This window comes from Rosa chinensis, chromosome 2 (assembly GCF_002994745.2).
Source record: "Rosa chinensis cultivar Old Blush chromosome 2, RchiOBHm-V2, whole genome shotgun sequence".
NCBI lineage: Eukaryota > Viridiplantae > Streptophyta > Magnoliopsida > Rosales > Rosaceae > Rosa > Rosa chinensis.
The window spans coordinates 57669616-57694207 of record NC_037089.1 but is presented as its reverse complement, the minus strand read 5'-3'; the positions used below and the strand labels follow the sequence as shown (position 1 = coordinate 57694207).

General features: G+C 36.8%; 1 protein-coding gene and 1 long non-coding RNA gene across 2 annotated transcripts; both read left to right on the top strand.

Moving 5' to 3' along the window:
- Window positions 1-12911: 12911 nt before the first annotated feature.
- Window positions 12912-15441, top strand: LOC121051982. Its single transcript, XR_005807698.1, has 3 exons — window positions 12912-13117; window positions 14295-14682; window positions 14780-15441. It is a non-coding gene; the product is annotated as an uncharacterized LOC121051982 (long non-coding RNA).
- Window positions 15442-15659: 218 nt separating this feature from the next.
- On the top strand, window positions 15660-17843 carry LOC112184611 (ATP-dependent DNA helicase PIF1-like). The gene has a single exon (XM_024322867.2). It carries the CDS (start codon window positions 15660-15662, stop codon window positions 17841-17843), a length of 2184 nt encoding a protein of 727 aa, XP_024178635.2.
- Window positions 17844-24592: the final 6749 nt, after the last annotated feature.

Below are 24592 nucleotides of genomic sequence, written 5' to 3'. Positions count from 1 at the left end.
TGCATATTTATGTATTTCATATTACTTTGAAATGCTAAATGATGGATATGCATGTTTAAAGTTTCTGATATTAATTTTGAAAACTTCATATGTGGTGTGCTGCCAAAGTGGTCTCATATATGAAGATTCTAAAGGATCAGATACACTGATGAAATGTGTAGAATGAAGTCAGTTGCATTTTGCATATGAAAAATGCTATCAAGATAGTTTTAAATAGATAGCAATGAAACTGTCTTCAATTTCATCAGAAAAGAGATTATGAAACTTAAAATTAAATTTGATCCTAATTTTCAAAGAAATTTTGCATCAAACATTTGGTTTCATAATCTTGTATATATCAGGTGAATGAACATTCAGAACTATTAGAGAATAGTACTCCACAAATCTCGAAAATAAAAGAGTTCATTTTCTGCATATATACATACATATTTCAGTAAATGGCTTTCAGATAGGTCATGATCACATTGTTGATATAAAGTCAATTAAATCTTCTTAAATTCTAAATGCTGTCAAAATGGCTTAGTGTAAAGGAGATTAATTGTCTTGTTTGGTTTTCAACAATAAAATCAAGCAACTTAAAAGAAATCTGGTATCAAACATTTGGTTCTTGATTTTGTATATGATGAAAATTGAACATTCAGATACCATTAAAGATGAGTACACCCCAAAGGATGTCAAAATCTTGAAAATGGTTGAGTTCTATTTTCTGAACATATGCATTTGGTGTGAAATGAATGTTCAAATCATGAACATTTTCATTTTATTTGGGATATACAGATAATTCTAGTATTGTGGTGAACTAGAATGATTTTATTGATCAACTTCATAAACACCTGTGCATTTTCCTTTGAGCATCAATCAAGTTGCACTACAGAATGACTCAAATTTCGGAAAATGGTAAAGCGACATTGAGTTGAACTTGAGAGTATAAGACTAAGATGAATGGTTCAAGTGCATCATGTAAGACTCCTTCACATATGTACAGTTTATATACATTGCCGATATCAGGATGGATATGATGTTTTAGTCCTACATTAGGATACGACTAGTATATCAGTCCTAAATAGTTTTTTCAAATATTAGGATAGATATGTTTTTGCAATCCTAATATACTATGCGTTTACTACTGCAATCCTAAATATATATAGTTCACGTATATACGTCTGTTGTGTTTGTATTCTGTTATTTATGTATTCTGCAGATACAGGATTGATATAGTGACTTCAATCCCAAGCCTGAATACATAATCTGATGATGCACGTGATTTCATTTATATTGATTTATATATCATAAAGTTTATACAATATGCATACATAGGATATATATGATATTACAATCCTAAATGCTAATTACAATCACTGCTGCACTCCTACATATTTTTACATAGAAATCTTTGTTTCATGTGTTCATGCTAAGATAGATTTATAGCAGTAGAACAGTGTAATTTCTGACAATTGGTAATGCACATATAGGAGAGCAATACAGTAGACTTCAATGTCTTAGTATTGATATTGTTTATATTTGTTTTTCATGTGAGATATAGTTTAGACTACTCTCATCTATGGGTCATCATTTTAAATTCTTGTTCAATAATTAATAAAAACAGGGGGGAAATATACATGTATATGTGTTTTTATTATCATAGTTATTTTCTTCTTCTACTTGATTTTGATTGTCCCAAATTGTATATTTATAGAGTTCTCTTAAAATCTGCTTCTCATATTGTATCAGAAAAGATAAAGTGAGGAATAGTGGGAGTAAGTTATTGGTGAATTACTTATTCTCTTAGTAACTTTTGAGTCTTATATTGGTGAATTCAGTTTACACTTTTTGCTGCAAATTATATTTGTGTGATTTACGAATGCATGATACATTATGGATGATCAAAGTTTTGAGTTTTGATTATATCTTAATAGCATTTGGATCATTATGTTCATTCATAACATATATCTATAGAGTGTATATTACTGTATTACATTATGCTACCAAAGTATACGTGTTTGTGACTTGGACTATCTTACAATTGGTCAATCTTAAGTGTAAGACCAGAAACTGCTGCATTTACATTGTATTACATTATGCTGCCAAAGTAGCCGTGTATGCAAAGTTATATGCAAACTAAAGGTGTTTTCTTGATTATTTCATGCATCTTATACTTCCTGCCATCAAAGTGGTTGTTGTGTAAATGCATGAATTGATTCATTTGTTAACAGAAAACTATAACTCAAATTAGCTTAAAATTTAATTTGACTCTGATTTCCAAAGACGTCAGTGATCAAACATTTGGCTATTTGAGTTTGCATGTATACATCAATAAACATTCAGATGATATCAGAGATAAGTGTATCACAAATGATACCAGTTTCTTGAAAATATCATAGTTAGTTGATCTGAATATGTGCATTTATTATGATGTTGTTCAAAACTGAACTAACATTTGGGACATACATTTTTTGTGGATAGTTTAGTCACCATAAAAGAAATGACTGGTTGCTAAACTGCGTAGGCAGTTGATAGCATGCAATAGTGACACCTTTGGCCTAAGGTTGAAATCTCAAGTTTTTTGGTTATTTTCATTTGTTTATCAGTGATTCTGATTTTGCTGGTATATTAGGATTCAAATAATGCTGCACTCGTATATTAGGATTGAAACAATATTGCTCTCCTTTTGTACCTTATCTATATCTTGTTGTTTATTTTTGTTTATATATGCTGTGATTATATGTTATATTCAGTGACCCTTCAGATTGATTTAGGCATAACAATTTATGACTTTTATGATGCTCTGCTTCCATAGTATAGCTGTAATTCTCTCTTATAGATCTATTTTCTTCAATGATGCCATATGTCTCGATCATGAATTAAATTGTGCATTCTGTAGTATTCTAAACTCATAGCAAGCTTATTGCTTCCCTTTACTATATCATACCAAGAAGATATGGTTATTCAGAACAAACAAATGTGATGCATCATAAATTGGTCTTAAACTATCAAGTTATGCATCAATACTTTATTACAGTCAAGTTTAAGTATTTTGAGACAAGATTTCAGAACTTAGCAACTATAGGCATGAGAGCATGGATGTGACAGATCGTTTGTATAATGTTGTTTAAATATCTCATCCTTTCATTTATTCCAATTCATCATTGGATGTTGATGTGAATAGATTATGTCAATATGTGATACATTTGTACGAACATATTGTGTGTTTAGTATTATTTGGTAATGTGTCTATTTTAGTTAATCAGTCATTTGTGAATTTATCATCTGGCTTTTGTCATTTGAATAAAATTAGTTTTCAACATTTAGTTGCTGTATAGGTAGAACATGTACATATGCAGAACCATGTACATATAAGGAACTTGATACTGATATACTAGAGCAGTGAATATGTACGTACATATGCAGAAGAACCTGATACTGATATGCCAAATCAGTAAGATAATACAGCTCTTCATCTAGTTGAAAATAATTTTGGATCAAACATGTTTTACAAATCGATTACTGTAAATAAATTAAACATGTATAAAATCATACTTGAGGTAGTTTCATGTAATTTTACTTGCTGCATTGTGATCACAGAAAACTAATGATTTTCCAATTCATTATAATTTTCTGTAGTTCAATGCAGTTTAGCAAAAATGACAGGACTTTGAAAAACAGATGATGTTCATGAACTCTTGTGCACACTTAAGAATACAACTCAACAATATAAGTTGATTTTGCATGATATCTAGTTCAGTGGGAGATTGTAAGACCTTATGGAACTAGACATCAGCATTTTCACTTGAGCTGACATTGTGAGGAGTATTAGAGTTCAGTTTGTAACATCAGAGTATTAAATAAAACTTGTAATCGAAAATAGTTTTATTAATGCAATCTGTTTTGAATTTGAATTCAAATAGTATGGTTATTTAGAATAATCCATCAGATAAAGACGAGGAAGTTATAAGACAGTTCCTTGATGGAAGGAACTGCCTTAACTGTTTTTCTGATATAAAGTGGATTAGAACGCTTTCATTGATCCCTGCTAGAGCACCACACCTCAATCAATTGTCCCATTAACAATCTGAGATCAAGGGTGAATCTAGGAAAAGAACAATGGATGGAGGCAATCGACTTTGTCAGTTTCCTATACCCCTTTCAATCTGCTGGATTTAAACTCACATTATTTCACTGCAATATATATGGATCTAGTTAGTATTTCTATAATCTCTTTATCTTTGATTTCAATTTATATTGCTTGGTGCGATATATATATGTACTTACTGTTTCATAGGATTGCAATATCTCACGCATCCTAACTTAGGATCAGAGCAACATATCAATCCTATATTTGTCATAGTTGATCTTATGTTCATGTTAATTTTCAGACATTAGGATAGATATAGGTTTGCAGTCCTAAATTAGGATGCGACTACAACAGCAATCCTAATCTGCAATCTGCAGTATATGTGTTTACATGTGCTTATTCTGAGATAGTTTATAGTACTCATTTTGTGTAATTTCTAACAACCTGCACCAAAAATATGTCCACATTGGCATGCCCGCCAGTTCTATCACGAAAGCAAAGATATGTGTTGCTTGAATGGGAAACTCCTCCAGAAATGGCCGAGCTATTTTCTGCAGAAACTCCGAGAGGCGCCCATTTTAGGCAGAATATCCGTGCTTATAATCATGTATTTTCATTCACATCAATGGGCGTGCATGTCGACCAAAATCTAGCGACTAGTGGTGGTACATTTACTTTTCGTGCTCAAGGATCCATATATCATAAGATAGGAACTCTTCTACCAAATGAGGATAATAGACCAAGATTTCTGCAACTGTATATATATGATACAGACCATGAACTACAAAATCGTATGTTAGAGAATGAATCATTGCATAGAGATGTGGTTGAAACTCTACAAGAAATCTTGAATCGGCATAATCCATTTGTGCGAACACTTCATCACCTACCACAACGCGAAGATTTGGAAACTTGCAGACTCATCATTAGAGAGCAACCTGCAAACCAACGTCAGTATAGTTTGCCTACAAAGTCTCAGGTTGCTGCAGTAATAGTGGGTGCAGATGATGCAGAAAATCTGAGAGGTCGTGATATTGTAGTACAGACAAGAGAGGGTCAACTTTTAAATGTCCAAGACTGTGCGGACTACTATGATCCTTTACAATATCCATTGCTTTTACCTTATGGCTGATAGGAGCATTTTAATGTGGTATTTTAATAGTTAATTCCTCACATTTTGCTTAGTTAATTCCTTAACGAATCGATTTTTAACTCAATTTCTATTTTTTAGGTACATTGGAGTAGATGATGATGAAATGAGCTGTTTGGCCCCAAAATGAGCATTTTGGCCTGACAAAGCGTGTCTTGGAGAAATTGAGCCAATGAGAAAGCGAGCTAGACAAGAAATGAGGAGTGGCCGACTAACCATCCGAACTCCAAATGAGTTGAAACTTTCCAGATTCATTCTAGAAATCCCAAGGATCATTTCTTATGAAGAGTGCCAGAGCAAACTATGAGTGGAATGCCTTCAAACAATCAGTCCAATTTTCTACAGAAGCAAAACTGGAAAACTGGACCTGTAAGAGGTCCAGCAGCATTTTCGGCCCAACCGCATGGAATAAAAATCTGAAAATTTGTCAGGATGATCTACACTCATAGTGGAACATTTCATATGAAGAAGTCGAAGGTATATAATGAAGTCTTATTGGAGAAATAATTGAAGGAATAAAGGGGCAGAAACTGATCTAAAAACAGCTCAATATTCACATGTTCATGTTTCCTACCCACATGAAGAAAGCTAGATGCTTTTCTCTTTTTCCTTGGATATATTTTTCTTCTACAATCTCTTTAATAGATCATCATCACTTCCATGTTGCTGCACCTTCATGCTTTGCTTTCATTTCATCATTTCTCTATCTTTTCCATATTTTACAAGTGAACTTAGATCCACTTTCATTATTTTTCTTCCACTCATCATTTCACTCTTCTTTTTCTTCCCTATATAAACACCTTCTCCTCTCATTCTAAGACACATTCCTTCATCCATTCCATCTTCTTTGTCTCTCCATTTCCTTTCCATTTTCCTACACACATTCCTTCATCCATTCCATCTTCTTTGTCTCTCCATTTCCTTTCCATTTTCCTACACACATTCCTTCACCCATTTCATCTCCTTGTCTCACATTTCCTCTCCTCTCATTCTCTCACACATCTCTTCCATCAAATCATCTTCCATCATCCTGTCGTACTCCTGCTTTGAAGACTCCTCAAGCTTTCTTGAAGAATAATCAAAGTGAGATCGTCCCTCTACGGTTTATTCCTTTTGTACTTTTCAATTTCAATATGTATATGTTTTTGGATTTCCAAACTATAAGTGAGTAATTTTCTTGTTGAGAACTAGTATGAAACCCTAATTATGTGATGGATATTTAGCTTTTGAATCTCTTTTTCGATTACAAGGTTTTGTGAATGCTTTGTTTGGTTTTGTTTTATAAATTCTTTTATATGTTTATGTCTTAGATTGATCATCTAAAATATGAGCATGTAAATGGAGCTAGTTTTAAGGTACAGTGCGTTCACGATCTTAAAACACTAAAGTAGTAATGCCTACATGTTAGGTGAAATCAAAGAAATAGAATACATGCTAGGATGGCGTTCCTCACTAGTTTGGTACTCTAAAATCAATATTTCCAAAGAGCTTAATGTGTTTATGTGTGCTTAATGAGTTAATTTGATAGGGTAGCGTTCTACACCTTGATTGCATATAAGCAAGCTTAGGATGCAGTGCGTTCACGGTTCTAAGTAATTTTGGGAAAAATAAGGCTTTAGCGGCGATCCTAAAGTTCTAGATTGGTTTCATTCACATGCCTTTGTAATTGAAGATTAGGTTAAATTGTCTTTCTCTGATCATAACTAGTGGTGGATTACGAAGTTCTCAACATCCATACATCTGATTTAGAATCCCTAAAAAATTGCAATATTTTCTTTCCTTTATTATTGCTTGCATTTTCAAAACCTAAACCCCCCTTTCATTTAGTTTTTGTGTCAACTTTATTTTCCTTTTCTTTCTTTAGTTTTTGATAGTTTTGTTCAATTAGTACAATTTGTGAAAGTACTCTCAATCCCCGGACTGAACGATCCCTGCTTATCCTATACTAACAATTGTCTTTTGCAGGGTAATTTTGTGCGCTTAATTCAGGCGTACCAATTTTTGGTGCCGTTGCTGGGGATTGAAAAATCACTTGCTAAATTGTATCATTTATTGTATATATTTGTTGTATATAAATTGTTTAAAACTTAGTTTAAATATTATTTATATTATTGAACCCGAATTTTAATTGTAGGTTGTAAATTGAGAGGAATAGGTGAAGTCTCTTTTATTAATATTGGCCTAAACCCCTTATTGGTACCTAGCTCAGGTCCCTTAAGGTTGAGGGCGGCCTTTATTAACACTTGTTAAACTGTCTTCACACTTATGAACTTTTTCATCTTATTAAGTATAGCCTATGTGGAATGGTGTCTAGGAAGGGGACAACGTTCATGACGGGTTTTTGAATCCAGAAGTGCTTGCAAATGGGCCTAAACCACTATGTGGAAGTAGCTCATGCCAAAATGGATTTTTCCTCTTGTGTTCGTCCTCCCCCACCTGGCCATTTCAGTAAGGTTGCCCAAACGATTTGAAAGAGAGTTTGTGTCTAGGCGACTATACGTGTAAATTATTTTGTTGTTTCACACTTTAAACTTGTAAAAATACTTTTCACGTTTTATACTCACTTGTGTACTTAACTTGTGTCTTATGTACAATATACTTGTTAATTATACTTGTAGTTTGTAATTAATAGTTATACTTGTTTTTATTTTGTATTTCTTTGTTAATTATAGTTACTAACTTTATTTAATGTAGGTACCGTATGGCTGCAAGACGTAAAATACAAGCGCTACTTGGGAGGCAACCCAATTCAGAATATAATCAGATTTGCTTTCTCTTTCCCTAATTCTTTTTATTTTTCAGCTTTTCCCTTGTTTTTATTTTAGGATTTATATTTTTGTCTTTCATTTTGAGTCCTATAAATATTTTTTTGTCTTTCATTTTTGAGTCCTATAAATATTTTTTGTCTTTCATTTTTGAGTCCTATAAATTAAAAAAATTAAAAATTAAAAATTAAAAATTAAAAAAAAAAATTTAATAATGCACTATACTAAGCCATGTCAGCAGCTCCGGAGGAGTTGAGACTAAGCTCAAGAGAAATGCAAGAACCACCATTGTTGTCGTCCCAGCCACCGGAGTACCAACCATATGCGCTACCTTCCTCGGAAGTAGTCTTCGGGTTACCAAGGACGTTCTCACCGTGCATGGGGAACAGTGGAAGGGTTTCAATCTCCTGGTGATATTCTCCTCGTTGTTCTATGATCGATCTATCAACACCATAGCCGACACGTGACCCAAAATTTAGATCAATGGATCTGTCAGTACTAATTGAACCAGTGGAACCAAAGTTTAGATCAATGGACCTACCATCATCAGTAGAACTAGTGGATCCAAAATTGAGATCGAGAGATCCACCAACCCGAACGTTCCGAAATTCCCTCAACTTCTGCCTCTCACGAGCCTTGAGGTTCTAGAACCAAAAGAAGACGTTCTTGTCCTCGATCTGCCCATATTGTTGCAGATTAAGGCAGATCTCTTGAATCTGCTCTGGAGTAGGGCATTTAAGGACCTTGTCATAGTAAAGCTCCTGGAGGATTCTTAGTTGATCTGGTGTGGGAGTCCACCAGTTATTGGTCGGCCTGATAGGCGTGTTGGCACTACTCCCGGCTGCTTGGATGTTTCCTCCCTCCTCGGTTGGTTGCTGGGCTTGTAACTCCATTAGTTGCAGAGTTCGTGGTTCCATGTTGATGAGTTGAGGAAGTTGTGTTGGTGATCTAATTTTTCGAATGAATGAAGAGATTGAATCTTCCTGATAGAAGAGAAGATCGGGAGGAGAAGAATTGAAATTGATGAAGAAAGGATTTGAGTTTCGAAAGAAAGGCTGAAGGGTTGAGAGAGAAAGGCTGGAACTCGGAAGAATTTTCTTTTGGAGTGAACAGTCGCTCCCTCAGAATGCACCTATTTATAGAACGAGTGAGCAGATCTCCACCGTTGGATGGACGATCTCTGAGATTAAATCTACGCGTTGGATTAAAGTCACCAGAAAACACGGAAAAGCTGTTGGCGCGTGGAGGACACGTGGGGGATCCAAACGAATCTCGAAGAGCTGTGACAGACAAGCTACAGCCGAAAGCAGGTCTAATTGCCATAAATCCAGGAAAAGAAAGGACACGTGGGGGAACCAAACGAATCTCGAGGAGCTGTGACAGACAAGCTACAGCCGAAAGCAGATCTAATTACGGTAAATTACGGAAAAGAAAGGAATATTTACACGTGGGGGAGTTTTTTTTCATTTGCATACGTGTTTCTTGGGCTGTGAACTGTCATAACTCTTCTCCTTCCCGGAGAAGCTTTGTTTAAACCGTGTGCCTGTGCAGTTTCAAATTCCTTCTACTTCCTCATGGCTCGAACCAAGGTTACCCCTCTCAGGGGCGTCAATCAACGCCATGTTCTCTCTTTGGAGGAAGAAGGTCGTCAAGCGGCCACTAGAGCTGGGCTTACTCGTCCAGGGTACTATCGTCCTATCCGTGAGCGTACCCGCAGTCCCCCTCCTCTGCCTCGTTGCTCTCCCAGACTGCATCCCGGAGAGTCTTCTTCCTCACCAGCTGCTCGTGCTCCTCGGCCTGTGGCCACCCTGGAAAGCTTGTCGGATTCGATTGATGATTTGCGCTCCTCTCTCCGCGATGGTATTATGGTGACAGATTGGAGAGTCACATGCATGATCGATTACATCTCTGAGATGAACTTCTCTTTGATCCGCTGTCACACTGCAATAAACAAGCTTGCTCAGGAAGTCAATAACTTGCAGAGTTATCCTCCTGGGTTTCCTCGCAAGGACGCTACTGCATCACACCATGAGAACCCTCCTCAGGAGGCTGAAACTAGCAAGAGGGCTGCCACTCGCCCGCACACCGCTCCTCCAAAGGAGTAAATGGAGGTACAAGTCTAGGCTGAAAGACTTAAAACATTAAGCGCTGCATGGGAGGCAACCCATTTCAACTGTAGCTGTGGTGGAACCATCAAACGCAGATTTGCTTTCTTGAACTCTTCCTTCTATTTTATTTTCATGAATTTTAAGTTGTTTTAGGTTTCGTTGTGTTAACTTTCTCTTCTATGCTTGATTTATGCTTTGCATGCTTTATATTTGTTTATACATTGAGGACAATGCATGAATTAAGTATGGGGGACGGATTATTGCTTTATTGTGTTTTTAGTAGTTAGTATTTAAAAAAAAAAAATGTTTATAACAAAAGAAAATGTTGTGATACACTAAGGTATATTGGATTAAACATAGTCTTGAAAAATGGTAGCTGTTTCAGTCCCATTGCACATCGAGACTCCCAGTTCCCGTACCTAAGTGTTGAAATTAAATTAAATTGTAAAAAAAAAAATGTTGGTTTTAGAGTGTTTTTGTTTGTTTGAGTCTTAGGATGCTCTTAACGTCTAGGATGAACATGTCTCTGAATTCATGGCTGAAGGTTTTCACAATCGAAATAGGACTTAATTGATTTATGTGGTTAATCAACATTGTGATGCTTGTATGAAGATTTGAGATAGGATTGTAACTTGGTTCATTAAGCATGCTCTGATTCATTTGACCCTAAGTGAGCTGTTGAGCTAAAATACTTTCTTTTCGAGTGCTTATTGATAATTCTAGAATTTCGTGGTTGTATTTGCAAAACCTCATCATTCTTTGGAAATCCAATGATCATGTGCCATAGATTCTAATGGACTAGAGAGTACTAGAACTCGGCTGTTGTGACTGTCAAAACTTGTATGCCATAATGTGCACTGATCCTGGATAGGATAGAAGGCATTAGGGTAACCACCATAGCCAAACAAGCATGTGTCCCCAATTGTGCCCGTCGTGGGACTCCTTAGAATGAACCCCTTTGAGCCTACGTTGAAAACCTTTGTTTCATCACCCTCACTACCCTACCATGAGCTTAGTACAGGATATCTCTACCCTTGTCTTAGGGACTTAGTAGAGCATGACATAGTATGTAGGGGTGACGATGAAAGACAAGTGTGGGGTGGGGAAAAGCCCAAGAAAAAAAAAATCAAAAAGAAAAATTGAAATGAAAACTTTTGGGAAGTTGTTGAAGTGTGGTTTTGGACTTTCAAATTTGTAGAAGGCTCAAAGTTGAAAATTAGGCCTTTGTCCATTTCCATATTTGTTAGAGTGAAAGTTGGGCCCAAAACAATGATAATTTGCCCAGAAAAATGGTAACATAAGGTGGTCCATATATGCTCTGCTAGGTCCTTAGGATTTTTGTATCCTTAATCTTCATTTCAAAAACCCTAGCTTAGCCCCATTACAACCTGTTTTAAGTGCTGACTTGATCCTTGAGATGGGCAGCCTTTGGTTAGTGGAGTCAGTTACGCAGTCGAGCTTATGGTTTAGGTCCATTTGTGCACTTAGTCATTTCATGTGGTCTTTAAAAATTCTTCACAAAATGCTTTTATTGATGAAATATGCAAGCTGTTTGTTACCTTACAATTTGTTCTCTTGCATATGCTTGAGTGTGAAGCTTTTAAGCATAGCCATTTCTGAGAGAAAAATCGAGAGTATGCCTTGTGAGTTTGGATTGGACTTGTCGAAACATGCTATTATTCACTGTATAACTTAAGTTCTCCATATCTTACTTAGTCATATGAGTGTCACATGTTTATTAACCTTGGAATTATCTATGTGATTTTGATTAAGTGTTTAACCTGAAAGCCATGAGTTTGATATCTCTGAGACAACAGTTAGGAGCAGTAGAGTCATTTACTTGTTTTGTCAAGCCTTTGTTCTGTTTTGTATTTTTGTTTTGCTAAGGGACTAGCAAAAGCTAAGTGTGGGGTAATTTGATAGGAGCATTTTAATGTGGTATTTTAATAGTTAATTCCTCACATTTTGCTTAGTTAATTCCTTAACGAATCGATTTTTAACTCAATTTCTATTTTTAGGTACATTGGAGTAGATGATGATGAAATGAGCTGTTTGGCCCCAAAATGAGCATTTTGGCCTGACAAAGCGTGTTTTGGAGAAATTGAGCCAATGAGAAAGCGAGCTAGACAAGAAATGAGGAGTGGCCGACTAACCATCCGAACTCCAAATGAGTTGAAACTTTCCAGATTCATTCTAGAAATCCCAAGGATCATTTCTTATGAAGAGTGCCAGAGTAAACTATGATTGGAAGGCCTTCAAACAATCAGTCCAATTTTCTACAGAAGCAAAACTGGAAAACTGGACCTGTAAGAGGTCCAGCAGCATTTTAAGCCCAACCGCATGGAATAAAAATCTGAAAATTTGTCAGGATGATCTACACTCATAGTGGAACATTTCATATGAAGAAGTCGAAGGTATATAATGAAGTCTTATTGGAGAAATAATTGAAGGAATAAAGGGGCAGAAACTGACCTAAAAACAGCTCAATATTCACATGTTCATGTTTCCTACCCACATGAAGAAAGCTAGATGCTTTTCTCTTTTTCCTTGGATATATTTTTCTTCTACAATCTCTTTAATAGATCATCGCTTCCATATTGCTGCACCTCCATGCTTTGCTTTCATTTCATCATTTCTCTATCTTTTCCATATTTTACAAGTGAACTTAGATCCACTTTCATTATTTTTCTTCGATCCACTCATCATTTCACTCTTCTTTTTCTTCCCTATATAAACACCTTCTCCTCTCATTCTAAGACACATTCCTTCATCCATTCCATCTTCTTTGTCTCTCCATTTCCTTTCCATTTTCCTACACACATTCCTTCATCCATTCCATCTTCTTTGTCTCTCCATTTCCTTTCCATTTTCCTACACACATTCCTTCACCCATTTCATCTCCTTGTCTCACCATTTCCTCTCCTCTCATTCTCTCACACATCTCTTCCATCAAATCATCTTCCATCATCCTGTCGTACTCCTGCTTTGAAGACTCCTCAAGCTTTCTTGAAGAATAATCAAAGTGAGATCGTCCCTCTACGGTTTATTCCTTTTGTACTTTTCAATTTCAATATGTATATGTTTTTGGATTTCCAAACTATAAGTGAGTAATTTTCTTTTTGAGAACTAGTATGAAACCCTAGTTATGTGATGGATATTTAGCTTTTGAATCTCTTTTTCGATTACAAGGTTTTGTGAATGCTTTGTTTGGTGTTGTTTTATAAATTCTTTTATATGTTTGTCTTAGATTGATCATCTAAAATATGAGCATGTAAATGGAGCTAGTTTTAAGGTGCAGTGCGTTCACGATCTTAAAACACTAAAGTAGTAATGCCTACATGTTAGGTAATCAAACAAATAGAATACATGCTAGGATGGCGTTCCTCACTAGTTTGGTACTCTAAAATCAATCTTTCCAAAGAGCTTAATGTGTTTATGTGTGTTTAATGAGTTAATTTGATAGGGTAGCGTTCTACACCTTGATTGCATATAAGAGCAACTCCAACAGCTTCCCTATAATTTTTATATTATAGAGAAGCAAAAGTCAAACCTTTAGCATATTTTCTTAAATCCAACTCCAACAGATTCCCTAGTTTACAGTAATATATAAAATCTCTATATTCTTCTTTAAAATTTTAGAGTTTGCTGTAAATATAGGGAATTTGATTTTCTCTCTCCTCACTTTCCCTAAAATAGAGATAGTTATAGGGAATCTGTTGGAGCAAAAGAGGCTTATTTTTCCCTAAATTAGAGAAAAATCAAAATATAGGGAATCTGTTGGAGTAGCTCTAAGCAAGCTTAGGATGCAGTGCGTTCACGGTTCTAAGTAATTTTGGGAAAAATAAGGCTTTAGCGGCGATCCTAAAGTTCTTGATTGGTTTCATTCACATGCCTTTGTAATTGAAGATTAGGTTAAATTGTCTTTCTCTGATCATAACTAGTGGTGGATTACGAAGTTCTTAACATCCATACATCTGATTTAGAATCCCTAAAAAATTGCAATATTTTCTTTCCTTTATTATTGCTTGCATTTTCAAAACCTAAACCCCCCTTTCATTTAGTTTTTGTGTCAACTTTATTTTCCTTTTCTTTCTTTAGTTTTTGATAGTTTTGTTCAATTAGTGCAATTTGTGAAAGTACCCTCAATCCCCGGACTGAACGACCCCTGCTTATCCTATACTAACAATTGTCTTTTGCAGGGTAATTTTGTGCGCTTAATTCAGGCGTACCAATGGCACATATGGATGGGATGTGAATAGTCGGAATAATAATGGTACAAAATTGACGTGTCGTGACTATTACGCATATATTTTACAGGTTAATAAACCATTCTTCATCCTCTTATTGTGAATAAATTAACGTTAATTTAAACATCATGTTAATTGGTAAATTTTATCATTTCAAATTCGTCCACATAATGAATCAATTTTACTTCAAGGAGGCCGCCTGTTACAACAATATGTTGTCGATAATTATGTGAAAATTGAGACACAAAGCTTAGATGGATTCGCAGTAATCAAGATACCCTACGACGTGAACTTTATAATGGACTCCAAGACTCGCTAAATGCCGGTGAAAATAATGCAGGTATGAACTTTATTATTATTATATAACTATAAACTTTTATATTGACTTTAGTTTGCTTAAAAACAGGTGTTTAACCCCACTTACAATACCAAAACAGGTAACATTGGTCGCAGAACTATTTTACCTTCCTCATTTATCGGTAGTCCACTTGATATGCACCAGAGATACCAAGATGCAATGGCTTTGGTCCAAAAATACGGGAAGCCAGATATTTTTCTCACAATGACATGCAACCCGAATTGGGAAGAAATAAAGGCAGAGTTATTACCGGGTCAAGTGGCACAAGATCGCCCAGATTTATGTACCCGGATTTTTCGTGCCAAATTTGAAGAGCTGAAGGAAGACGTTATCAAAAAAGGGGTCTTACGTACTGTTGTTGCACATGTTTATGTCATCGAATTTCAAAAACGTGGTCTCCCACATGTTCATATGCTTCTGATGTTAAATGACGATGATAAGTTGAATAACCCGGATGATTATGACAAAATTGTTCGAGCTGAAATACCAAGTCAAGATAAAGAACCGGAGTTGTACAATGCCGTATTGAGGCACATGATACATGGTCCATGTGGAGTACATAAGCGTAATGCCCCATGTATGAAGCGTGGGAGTTGTAAACGAGGTTATCCTAAGCCCTTTTCAGCCAACACATTTCAAGGGAATGACTCTTATCCCATTTACCGTAGGCGAGATGTTCACCCAAATGCGGAATCTGATTTCAATCAAAGCAGACAAGTAGATAACAGTTGGTTATTCCGTACAACCCTTGGCTACTCACAAAATATGATTGTCATATCAATATCGTAGTCTGTTGCAGCATTAAGAGTGTTAAGTATTTGTACAAATATGTCTACAAAGGTCCAGATAGAGTAACATTTGAAGTTCGACCCGCATGTAATGAAGATGAAATAAGGAATTTTGTTGATGCAAGATGGGTTTGTGCACCAGAGGCTTTGTGGAGAATATTCAAATTTGTAATGAATCGTATGTATCCTTCAGTGGAACGATTGCGAATTCATCTTCCATATAGACAAAGTGTTTTCTTTAATGCCAATGAAAGGGTAACAGATGTTCTCGCAAATGATAGAAACTCAATGACGATGCTCAAAGAGTTTTTTACTATGAACATGTATTATGAAGGTGCACGCCAATACTTATATCGAGAGTTTCCTGAAAGATTCAGATGGATTGGCAAACATAAGACATGGGAGGAAAGACGGACTAACCAAAAAGTAATTGGTAGAATATATACGGTATCTCCTTCAGAAGGAGAAAAGTTTTACTTACGTGTTCTGTTGAACCATGTTAGAGGGCCTACATCATACGAGGATTTAAGGACAGTAGATGGCATCTTGCAACCAACATTTAAGAAAGCAGCTGAACAACGAGGTCTGTTAGAAGACGATGATAGTATCAGACAATGTTTACATGAGGCTTCAAGCATACATATGCCTCCATCTTTAAGGAGATTGTTTGTCACTATCTTGGTTTATTGCGAACCTCATGGGGTACGAAGTTTATGGGATGAATTTTACCAATTTATGATTGAAGATTATGCTTCTTCAAGCACTGCAGTCAGTGCACGTATCACAAACAGACTTTTACGAGACTTAAACGGATTGCTGGTGGAACATAGTAAATCTGTTTGTGATTATGATTTGCCTGAAATGGCTGAAGATTATGGTGAAGATTCGTCAATGCCTAGGCTAATACAGGATGAAGTTTCAATTATCATTCCTCAAGAAGACTGCGAAGCAGTTCAACACTTGAATGAGGATCAGACATTTGCATACAACGCAATAATATCTGCTATTGAGTGCAATGACAATGCCATATTTTTCGTTGATGGTCCTGGAGGGACTGGGAAAACATACTTATATCGTGCACTTTTAGCAACCTTGAGAAGCAATGATCATATTGTATTGGCAGCAGCAACTTCTGGAATTGCAGCAACAATAATGCCTGGTGGGAGAACGGCACACTCCAGGTTTAAAATTCCACTCAATCTTGATGCATCTTCTACATGCTCTATTAGTAAACAATCTAATTTAGCAGAGTTGATACGAAGATCATCAGCGATTATTTGTGATGAGGCACCAATGATGCATAGATTTTCATTTGAAGCACTTGATCGGACTTTTAAAGACATAATAGGTGTTGATTTGCCATTTGGGGGCAAAGTGATTATTTTTGGGGGAGATTTCCGACAAGTTCTGCCCGTTGTCCATAAGGGTACAAGGTCTCAGATGGTCCAAGCCAGTCTGGTTAACTCTTCATTTTGGAAAGATGTGAGGATTATTCGTTTGCGGCAAAATATGAGATCTATCAATGATCCAGAGTTCTCAAAGTTTTTACTTAATGTTGGTAATGGAGAACAACCACATGTGGTTGAAGACATGATACGATTACCGTCGTGTATGGCCATGCCATGGGAGGGTGAAGAGTCAATCAACCGATTAGTTAATGAAGTTTTTCCTAATTTGGAATCTCATGTAAATGATGCAGCCTACATGGTTGAAAGGGCAATAATCACTCCAAAGAATGATGATGTTGACGTGCTTAATGAGATGATTATAAACCAATTTCCAGGGCCTGAATGGATCCTGTACTCTTTCGACTCAGTTGAGGATGACACCATAAATATGTACCAACAAGAATTCTTAAATTCAATTTCACCTTCTGGTATGCCCCCACATCAGTTAACTATAAAAAAAGGTGCTCCCATTATGCTTTTGAGAAATATTGACCCTACGATGGGATTGTGCAATGGTACACGATTGACTTGCCGTGGATCATATAACAACCTTATTGACGCAGAGATTTTAACTGGTCAATTTGCTGGAACTAGAGTATTCTTACCAAGAATATCTCTAAAGAGTGCCGAGAGTTCTGGACTCGCTTTTGAGATGACAAGAAAACAATTCCCTGTAAAGTTGAGTTTTGCACTTACTATAAATAAATCACAAGGGCAAACGATACCGAATGTTGGCATCTACGTTCCAGATCATGTATTCAGTCATGGGCAGTTATATGTCGCTTTATCACGAGGAATTTCAGAGGCTACCACCAAAGTGTTAGTCAAAAAAGGCTCATTTGAAGGTGAGGAAGGGGTGTTCACAACAAATGTTGTTTATAAAGAGATTTTGCTTCCTTCAAGTTAACGTCATCCAATAATTGGAGCAAATGTGTTGCAGTAAGGGAATTATCTAACTTCATGGTATGTACTTCACTTAGTAGATCAATTTCACTTTGTAGTAAAAAACCAAACACACTATCTTATGTTTTGTTATTTTTTTTCTATTTTTTTTAAATAATTAATTTTCTGTTCTTCGTACTCTAAATTTGTAGTTTGGGCAACGACTGAAGACAAATGGGTGGCTGAGATGGAGTTGATTGGAGCATCTGGACTTTACTTTATCGAACAAATATGTATATATATAGGCACTTTGTGGAAGTTTCTTTTTAAAACGTACTTTTCGATTGTAAAGATTTGTATATATCGGTGCATGTTTTATGTTTGTTACTAATGGTTTGCTAAAGACATATACAATATTTTATAATATATGTACACGAAAAATAGGAGTTAGGTAATATGCAACATAGAAATTATATTGCACTCATGAGTTACATTTCAAACATGTGTAGCAAGAGAGGAAGGAAAATACGCACGCGCGAGCGCGGCCCTTCCGCACGCGCATCGCGCTTGCAGGAAGGCTAGTGATATGGAAAGATTTAGGTGCAAATGCTAATTGTTTCCTTTCACATTTTGTCAATCGCTGTAATTTATTTTTGTAATAATACTTAGGATCTAGATTATTCCATATCATAGATGGTAAATTGATTTCCTATATATCTTGTAATATTCTGAAGGGTGAGGCTATTTCCACCATACCAAATGCTTTGTTCACCCTACAATTAAACTTTTACCTTGAAACTTCCAATTTCACCCTCAAATAATTTAGAAAAGAAAAAACAAGATATCACTATTGAAAATGTAAAACTAGAAAAGAAAAAGAAAAAGAAAATAAGCACACCATGGTGGTGCAACCCCATGCCTTCTATTTTTTTTTTTTTTACTTTTTTATTTTTTTTCCTCTTCTCTATCTTCTCCCTTCATCAGCTACTGTGACGTAGAATCAAACACAAGTCACATGAAATAGAACAAAATAATGCTAACCAACAATTCTTTTCACTTGCAGCTATAGCTTGAAAATTTCATCTAACTAATTGTTTGGTAGACTGACAATGAAGAAGCTGAGATGATAATATTTTTTTTTGGTATAGAAGCTGAGATGATAATTAGGATGTCTGTTGGGTAAAATTTTATTTATCCATAAAATTGTGCTTAACTACAATTATTTTTTCTGTTAATAATTGTATTTAAGGACAATTTTGGGTTTTTAAAGAAAAAATTTGATTGTAGGGTGAACAAAGCATTTAGTAGGGTGGAAATAGTCGCACCCTATTCTGAATTGTAATGATTATCAATATACCAATTATCATTTTACATAGATTAATCAGATACCAGTTAAACAAATAATGAAAACAATTACAGAATTACAATGCATCATGCCCAGCAGGGATGATAATATTAACCTGATGGCAAAGTAGCACCCACTACTAGAGAAAACCCATTCAGGGACGAAATCAGTTTGTCTCTAAAAGCTAAGAATTAGTCCCAAAAAAAAGTTAGGGACAAAATCATTTTTTAGCTAAAGTCGTCTCCTAATGCTCGTCCCTAATTATTAAAGGTGACGGTTGATAAATTCCGTCTCCTAATGCATTTGGAGAAGAAATTTAAACTGTCACCTATTCAACAATATTTCATCCCCCATTTTCATTCAGGTTGGCGGGAAAATTAACTATAAATGGTGCCAACCAAATAAATAAGGGACGAAACTCATTCTGTCTCCTTTTATTTTCAAATTTTATATTATTTTCAAATTTAGTGGTGCCTACCAGACGAATAAGGGATGATAAAACAGGCAAATACGGAATTTGGGTACCAATTTCCATTATTATAGATGGAAAAAGTTCAAATACTAATAGGATAGCGACATAGTTTAAGATAAAACCATCTAAAGCACAACACACCAGCATCTTAATATAATGTTTATCTGAAATGCATATCTAACTCGAGTACAATATTGCATTTGCAGATGCAAAACTTGAGGTATCATAACCATTTATTCTTGGCAATGAAGAGGCCCCCTACTTATGCTCTCCAGAGTTGGTCCTAATTAACCAGTTTTGCCTTCCATCCACCATGTCATTGTAGTCGTCTTGAACATATTTTAATTGCAAAGAATCAAAATTTCATGAATGCATAGAACTGTAATAACATATCAAATGCCCAGAGAAAAAGAGGAAGAAACTCACCTTAGAAAAGTCCTCAACGAGTGCATCCTTGTCCTTCTCAACGGCATTTAATTCCCGCTGCAGAACTCTTATGAATTACCTGTGCCAAAAAAAAATTAGGCATGAGTTCAGCACGCTCAAAATCACGTACATAAACAAAAAAATATATATATATATCAGAACTAGCATATTGTCTGCAGTACTTTTCCAACACCAAAACACCAGCAACAACTCACTGATTAATATCCATATATAACTACTAGGAAACACTCATTATATTCACCTAAAGCATTCTTACCTAAGTAATCTCCAAGATGCACTACTAGCAAATAACCTATTACAAGTATCCCATGCAATAAGCGCTAAACCTTTCTTTAAAGGATCCCCAGACCAGAAAAAATTCCGTGTCCATTGTTGCACCTTCAAAAGAAGAGGCCGCGGCCAAGAATATACTTGAAAGCTATGCAAGAGCTGACTCTGAGTAACAGAAGAAATTAATTGAAGTCTGGCAGCCTGTGAGAGTTGCTTACCCTTCCAAGAAGAAAGGTTGCATCGTACTTTGTCTGCAATGGCTCTGAAGTAGGACGGGTTAGCGCATCCCTTAAAAATAGGGACCCCCAGATAAGTAAAAGGCAACGATCCTTCTCTGATGCCCGAAACATGCTGAATAAAAACTTTGCGGCGCTGAGCATATTTTCCCAAAAAAATAGATGACTTATTCTTACTCACTACCTGACCTGAGTTAATGGCATATTCTTCCAAAAATTTCATAAGAGCACGAAGACTACGAGGGTTACCTTGCATAAACACCATTACATCATCAGCAAAAAGGACATGGAAGGGAGGGTTAACTCGTCGAGGGGCTGCAATGGGATAGATTTTACCCTTTGAGACCATCTTAGACAAACCTCGACTTAATACCTCTTCTGCTAAACAAAAAAGTAGAGGAGAAAGGGGATCACCATGGCGAACTCCCCGTGAGCATTGAAAAAACCCACATGAGTTACCGTTGATTTGAACTGACAACCAAGCAGACTGAAGAATTCTGTGAATCCAAGAAATAAAAGTTGGAGCAAAGCCAAAAGCTTGAAGAACAGGAAGTAAAAAAGCCCAATCTAACATATCAAAAGCCTTGCTGATGTCTAATTTGATTGCAAGATTACCCCATTTACTTTTCCTGTCAAGAAGGTTCACACATTCAGAAGTAAGGATATTAGGATCAGCAATAGAGCGACCCTTTATAAAGCCACTTTGATTGGAGGATACAATTCTAGAAGCAACCAAACCGAGCCTGTCAGCCAAAATTTTTGTCATCACCTTGAAGGTGAAATTTGCTATTGCAATGGGACGATAATCTGAGATACTATCAGCCTCGTCCTTCTTGGGAACAAGGATAATGAGGCTGGAATTGAAATGTGGAAGAATGAAGCCATTAACAAAAAAAACTATTTACCGCAGCAATTACATCCAAAGCAACCACTTCCCAACACTGCTGAAAAAAGATACCCCCGAAACCATCAGGACCTGGTGCACTAGAACCATCCAAATTCAAAACCGCCTCATGAATCTCCTCCACTGTGGGTCTAGTTGTTAGACTCAAATTTACTAGGGCATGAATTGTGCGATTAACTAACCCTGTGTCAGTAATAGTAGAGTCCCTTCTGAACAAAGCCTTAAAATGGTGTACCACTTGTTGAGAAATCTGATCCTGGCCATGAAAGACTTGAGAACCAACTTTGATTGATGTTAGAGATTTATGAACGCGACGTATCTTCACCAGAGTATGCAGGAAAGCCGTATTTCTATCCCCTTCAATTAACCAACGAACACGTGCTTTGCTTCTTAGGAAAGATTCCTGCATTGATAAGTCTGTTTGGTAACTCAGAGTGGCCATCTCTTCACACCTAATTATGTCCTATGTAGGTCCCAAATCTGAAATTTCTTGCTGCACACTATCCAAAGTATCCCTAGAAGCTTTAACTCTTTGATTAATATCACCAAAGGAATTAATGTTCCAGGCCTTTAGCATAGCTTTCAAAGCGCGAAGTTTAGTTGCTAGAATATACATTGGGCAACCATAAATTGCAAGACTAGTCCAAAATCCCTCACCATAGCAAGAAAACCCGGATGCTGCAGCCACATACCTTGAAATCGGAATGGAGCATGGGGAATAAAATTCAGCCGAGAACAAGAAACCATGATAGGGTGATGATCAGAAGATGCCTTGGTAAGGGCACAACACTCAATGGTGGCCCACGCTTCAAACCAGTCTGAATTTCCAAAAGCTCTATCAAGCCTAACATCAGTTCTGCCATTCGACCAAGTATAGAAAACTCCTTTGGTGTCAATATCTAGCATGCCACAAGAAGTACACATTTGCTGGAAATCACGACAAGCTATAGCATTAGGCACATTTCCTCCCCGTTTTTCATGTGCACCAAGAACACAATTAAAATCACCAAGCATCAACCACGGCCCCTGAATTCCATTTTGATGAATAACCGACAAATCATGCCATAGATGACGTCGACCCTGAATTGTAGTTCTGGCATAAACTGCTGTAATGGTACAATTAATACCATCTAGAGAGCAAGAAATTGTTATCTGCTGGTCAGTTGCAGAGAGAATAGTTGCCCTGACATCAATAGGACATAACAACCACATATTTGGGGTTTGTGACCCCCGATCATTAGTAGCACATAAACTAAGATTCAACATTTTCCAGAGAGAGCTGGGAAGAACTTCAGGAACAACAAAAGGTTCCGAAACAAAAACTAATTTAGGCTTATAGCTACGTACCTGATTATTTAATACCCGCTGCGTGTCTTCATTTACGAAGCCCCGGACATTCCAGAAAACAACATTCATTTATAAAGCTTTTGCTTTGCCCCCTTGTAGAGAGGACATACTGACGTTGCTTTACCTGCCTTAGGCTTCAAGACTGCCTCATATTTCTTCAATTTTTTGTTTTTCTTGGAGATGACTGGAGTGAACTCTCCCTCTTCCACTTCCACGACATGGACACAGGCAGAAATCACTTCATCCAAGGGAACCAACTCTTGTGATGTTCCCGGCAAAACTCTTTGAAAACCTGGAGGCACACTTAGCAAGGAGGAGGCCTACACTTCCTCTACTCTTTGCACTTGCGCGTCTACTGCCTGAGCCCTAATGGGTTCTCAGACGGCTCAATAATCTGTTCAGTCTGCTGTAAGGCATTGTGCTGAGAAACATGGGCAATGGTGCCCGCATCCGGCATAGAGGGTAGGGATTCAAAGCTTGGGATTACAACCTGCGTTGATGTATATATTGGGACTGCAGCAGAATCAACTGCAATATTTTTCCTTGACTCAGATGGTTGCGCCGATTGCGAACATATAGGGGCTTGGCCAGAGTCACGCTATTTACTCTTACATGATCTAGCTTTACGGCGCCTACGAGTAGTTCGCTCCACTGACCGTCCTTGGAGATTTGGTATATCAATACTAGCCTCCTGAATAACCTGACAAGAGGAAGCAACATGGCCTACAATCCCACACTTACTACAAACAGCCGGCACAGATTCAAATTCAACTCCAATTATTACCACTTCACCATTAAAGAATTTATTTCATTTCAACCGTGCTCTGCTCCTAAAGAATTGTTGGAACATTGTCAATTCCTCTTCCCCTTCAGCAGCCTTTCTGAGGGAGCGATTCTTTTCCTCCGACCTGCGTCTTTTGCAGTATTATCAGCGTTCCTCTGTTTGGCCAGGCTTTAAGAAATTATGGGATTCCTTCTATGCATCTGTTCAATGGTTGGTTGGAGATGGTAGTAGAATTTCTTTTTGTTCAGACAATTGGTTGGGTACTCCAATCTCATCCATGCATCGAATCACGCCAGTGGTGCGGTCCCTTATGCCTGTCAAGGTCAGTGATTTCATTAGGGACAAGCAATGGGCAATTTCTTCTACCTTTAATTTTTTCTTCCCAGACCTTGCTTCAAGAATTTCTAAAGTGGTATTGCCTCTGGAGAATGGGGTGGACCAGGTTATTTGGCCACATAATGTTGCTGGGGTTTTAACTTCAAATGTAGCTTTGGATTTTATTTCACCCCCTAAGCCGAAGGTAAACTGGTGCAAGTTGATTTGGAATAAACCTTTGCAACCACGAAAAAGCTTGGTGGCTTGGAAGGTTTTAAATAAGCGGATTTTAACAGATGATTGGTTAGTAAGAAGGGGAATCTATCTTTGCTCTCAGTGTTCTATCTGCCGGTCTCAAGGTGAGTCTTTACATCATCTCAACTTAGTTCATGAATTTTGGGTTTGGCTTGCCTCTTTCTTCGGAATCCGCCTGTTGCCAGGTGCATCTTTAGTTGATCTTATTTCTCCTGACATGTTAATTGGGCTGGCTAGTTCTTCAAAAATTCTATGGAACTTTGCTTTTTGCAATGCTCTTTGGTGTATTTGGACAGAGAGGAATCAAATCAGGTTCCAAGAGGCTACTTTTAATTTAGCAAGGTTCAAGCATTGGTTTCTTACTTCTTTGAAAGAGTCTGCATCCATTCATTTTATGCC

Bases quoted from the DNA above. Each gene is read 5' to 3' on its own strand.
- LOC112184611 (XM_024322867.2), top strand. From the start codon at position 15,660: ATGAATCGTATGTATCCTTCAGTGGAACGATTGCGAATTCATCTTCCA.